Source organism: Hakea prostrata, chromosome 10 (assembly GCF_041222555.1).
Source record: "Hakea prostrata isolate BN-2017 chromosome 10, UWA_Hpros_2, whole genome shotgun sequence".
Lineage (NCBI taxonomy): Eukaryota > Viridiplantae > Streptophyta > Magnoliopsida > Proteales > Proteaceae > Hakea > Hakea prostrata.
The window spans coordinates 21,203,888-21,207,999 of NC_142609.1; the positions used below are offsets into that span (position 1 = coordinate 21,203,888).

General features: G+C 36.6%; 1 protein-coding gene across 1 annotated transcript; it reads right to left on the bottom strand.

The window, feature by feature from the left end:
* Window positions 1-301: 301 nt before the first annotated feature.
* LOC149002280 (TMV resistance protein N-like) lies at window positions 302-3,756 on the bottom strand. The gene is made up of 4 exons (XM_089138679.1): window positions 3,236-3,756; window positions 1,632-2,751; window positions 1,070-1,357; window positions 302-970 (listed from the first exon to the last, which is right to left on the bottom strand). Exons 1-4 carry the CDS (start codon window positions 3,754-3,756, stop codon window positions 344-346), a joined length of 2,556 nt encoding a protein of 851 aa, XP_088994805.1. The 3' UTR covers window positions 302-343.
* Window positions 3,757-4,112: the final 356 nt, after the last annotated feature.

Consider the following 4,112-nt stretch of genomic DNA (forward strand, 5'->3'; position numbering starts at 1 on the left):
ATGATGCTGGTAAGAGTAGCCTTCCCTGCAAAACACAGAGAGAGAGAGAGAGAGCCAGCCTTAAAAGAATCTAAAAGTAAATGGAAGTACCCGTCAGCCATTAAAAGAAACTAAAAGTAAATGGAAGGAAGTATCTATTCCGCCCAGTATAATCGATACGTGAAGAAGACAATAATTAAGACTGAAATAATTAACTACCTCACCTGCCCATGTATATTCCTCTTTGTATCTATCATGTTTGGACAACCAATGACCTCAACAAGATCCAAGGATTCTGGAACCTCAAGGCCTTGAATCTCCTTCAGCTTATTACATTGGTAAAGCACCAACACCTTTAGACGTTTCAACCTTGAGATGTCGAATGTTCGTACCAATGAATTGCATTCGGATAACACATAAACTCAACTAAACTTGAGGGAGCCTTTGGGAGCTCTTCCAACAGCTTGCATTGGTTGAGTTTTAATATCCTCAACTTGTTAAAATGGGACAGATCTACTGGCAAAAATTTCAGTTTCAAACTCATTCCCAACACCTCCAAATTTGAGAGCTTTGAGAAATCATCAGGCAATTCTAAAAGTTCAGCTTCATTCAGGTCAAGGGTATGCAAACACCTCATTCTCCCCATTGATCTTGGTAGCTTCAATGGTCTAGGGTACCTTGAATTGGTTAATACCTTAAGATTCTCCAATAATCCAATACTGTCAGGAATTTCGTAAATGGCTTTAGAAGAAATATGGAGCTCAACCAATTTTTTTAGAGCATTGAAGTCAGGCAACGCAATGATTTGATCACAATTTCGAAGATCAAGACTTTTGAGCTGACTCAGTTGCCCAATGGATTCATCCAAAATTTTCAACTCCTTGCAATGTGAGAGATCCAAATGCTCCAAATTAGGAAACCATGAAAAGTTTGGAGACTTAGAGAGTTTGTGACAATCTGAAAGATCGAGGACTTTCAACTTTTGGAACCGCTATCCCAAACAAAATAAAAATAAAATCACATATTTTACAACTAATTAATCAAAAAAACATAATAATCGAAAAAAGAAATAAAAACTCAAATATTTTACCTTATTTTTATCTTGAGGGATAGTGTCCCAGGCTTGTCTAATTTTGTAGGATTTTAGTTCGAGATAAACTAGAGCCCTGTGATAAAAATTGGTTGGTATAATGTCCAAGGAATTGTTGACCCATCGGAGCCATCTTAGCTTTGAAGGAAGGCTCCAAAAGTTTCCTGTGACATTACTTGGAATGTAAAGAAATTCCAGATTGGACATCATCTCAAAGGGGTTGTGACTAAAATGAACAAATGACATGCCAAAATTAGTACAGACCATGCTTTTCACCATGCTCGTTCCCTACAATAGAAAAATTATCCAAGTAAGTAGAAATTGGTTGACATCAACAAGTAATAAATAAATAAATAATTGGCATTTATAAGGATGCACAAGGAAGTATCATGCCTTTTAACATGTTAATTCCCTAGAGTAGATAAATAATCCAAGAAAAAGAAATTGGTGGATACTACTGGAGTTGGTCCAAATCAATGTTACAAGTGTGGATCTTAAAACACATGTCGTGTGTTACTCATGGCATGGGGAAAAAACAAAAAAGCAAATGCTTGAGTCTTACCTCATTATTTTCCAAAGCTTGCAAGATATCATCACAAGACCACAGCCTACTACGCTTATTTGGATCCATACGATTTTCGCTTAGGACAATTCCTCTTCCCATATCTCGAATTTGATCATGCATGGTCAAGACAAAATGAGAACCGTTACCTTCAAATCTAATGAGGGATCGTTTAATTAATATGGGTATTGCAGACCTAGGATGATAGCCACGTGCTTCCCACATGGAAGTCACTACTTTTTTATCCCATCCAATACAAAAGCATGCAGCATCAAGGAAAATTTCTTTATGATAATCATCTAGCTTATCAAAGCTTATCCTCAACCTTCTTTGGACATCTTCATGAGGAATTTCTTTCAAAGACTCTAATGTGCTTTCCCACTCTTCTGCACTTATTTCATCTGATAACAAAGATCCAAGCACCTCTAGAGTTAGAGGTAACCCTCCTGAATATCTTGCCACGTCATTTGAAAGTTGCATATAGTCGTCTGGAGGTAGCTTACTTGCAAAGGCATGCAAACTAAAGAGTTGAAGAGATTGGTCGTGATTTAACTTTGTAGGCCTATATATTTTGTCTTTATCAACTTTAGCCTTCCTCAAAATTTCCTCATCTCTGGTTGTTACTATAACCCTGCTTCCTTGACCGCACCAACTGGTTTCACCAATCAAAGCATCTACTTGTTCTTTACTATCTACATCATCAAGAACTATGAAAACTCTTTGTTTACAAAGTCTTTCTTGTATCAATCGCTTTCCTACATGGTGACTAGGTATGTCAATACTCTCCAGTTTGAGGATGTCTTTAAGAAGTCGCTGTTGCAAAGTCACTAGGCCCATGTTTTGCGATGCCTGTTCTCTAACATCTGAAATAAAGCTATGCTTGTTGAAGGTTGACATGATGCGATTGTACACTGCCTTGGCAATAGTTGTCTTTCCAATACCTCCAAAACCCCATATTCCCACAAGCAGAACATCCTTAGAATCAAAATCTAATAAAGATAACACTTCATTTACAGGATTTTCCATTCCTATTGGGTGTTTACATACATCCCAGTGGGTTTTGCAGTTCAATTCGTCTAGAACCCTTTTGACAACCAAATCAACTAGTTCCGCATGATCCCTGCAAATTACACACATGTATACATATATAAAATAAATTAACAAACTTATATTTTTTGGGGTGGTAGAAATCTAAAATTCTCAAGGAAATGGAAATTAAGTCGCCAATAATAAATAATAGCTAAAATTTAGTTTAATTAAATAACATACACCGTTGGTCACATAAGCATAAATATCATAGGAGTGATCATTGAGCACAATTATCACGCAACTTTAGTTACTGAGTGACTACATTGGAGGAGGAGGAAAAAAAAAAAAAAAATTCTATACTCAACCAACCAAATCTTGGGATTGAAACAATAAAATCTAGATGAAAAGTTGAAAATGGGTTTAATTTTGGAAAAATCATGAATCACTTTACATCCAGAGGTATTGTCTAATATTACATGGTCATTAGCAGATATCACACCAGAATACATAGACGGATAATCAAATAAACATGTAATCTTTCAAATTTATGACATGATAATGTTTAGAAGACTTACCTGGTATCCTCAACAACTTCTCCTTTCAAATTTCCTACCATTTTCAAAGCATCCCTCCAGCCTTGTATGGTTTGGGGCTCGAAATTCTTCTTCTCATATTCCTGAAATGCTTCAGCAAAACTTCCCTCCTTCTGATTCCGAACATTAGATGGGTCAATCTTGAAAAATATAGGCAAGACCAATTGACCATTGGATTTATGGCATTCAACAATCTGAGCAAGCTCAATCAAGCACCATCTACTGTCTGCATAATGTTCAGAGAAGATAGGGATTGAGATTTTGGATCCATTGATCGCAGCAAGTAGTGTTGGGCCAATGGATTCTCCAGTCCATAAAGATTCACTATCGAGGAACACATTGATTCCTCTATCTTTCAGAGCTCTGTGAAGAAAACTAACAAATGCATGGCGGGTATCTTCGCCCCTGAAACTGAGAAATACATCATAAACAGAAGATCTAGTTGTGGTGGAAGAAGAAGATTTTTGGGTGGATGTTAAGGCGTGGACAACTCTTCTAACCATGTATTATATGGTTTTCACATGGATTCTTTTTATATTTTATTCCTTGCGTTGCAGTCTAAAGCAAGAGGCCTCATTATTCAAATTTAGGTGGGCTTTGAGTCATGGGCCAGGTGGTCAGCAGCCCACCAATAATGCTAAAATATCTGACACAACTTTGGAAAAATAATCAAAAAAAATGATACCTAACTTTGGCTTTTTCATAATAGAGCATCGGATGCCGATTTTTATTTTCTATAGACCATTAGAGGTCATTATTAAACCAACTGTTGATGACAGAGATGATTTGGAAGACTAAATTGGAGCATGCGAATTAATTCAAACAGTTCTATTCAAGTTGCTTTCACCTTATAAAGATG

Bases quoted from the DNA above. Each gene is read 5' to 3' on its own strand.
- LOC149002280 (XM_089138679.1), bottom strand. From the start codon at position 3,756: ATGGTTAGAAGAGTTGTCCACGCCTTAACATCCACCCAAAAATCTTCT. The intron at 1,358-1,631 runs GTAAGACTCAAG...TTTCTATTGTAG, and splicing joins AAGCTTTGGAAAATAATGAG to GGAACGAGCATGGTGAAAAG. The intron at 971-1,069 runs GTAAAATATTTG...TGTTTGGGATAG, and splicing joins TCCCTCAAGATAAAAATAAG to CGGTTCCAAAAGTTGAAAGT.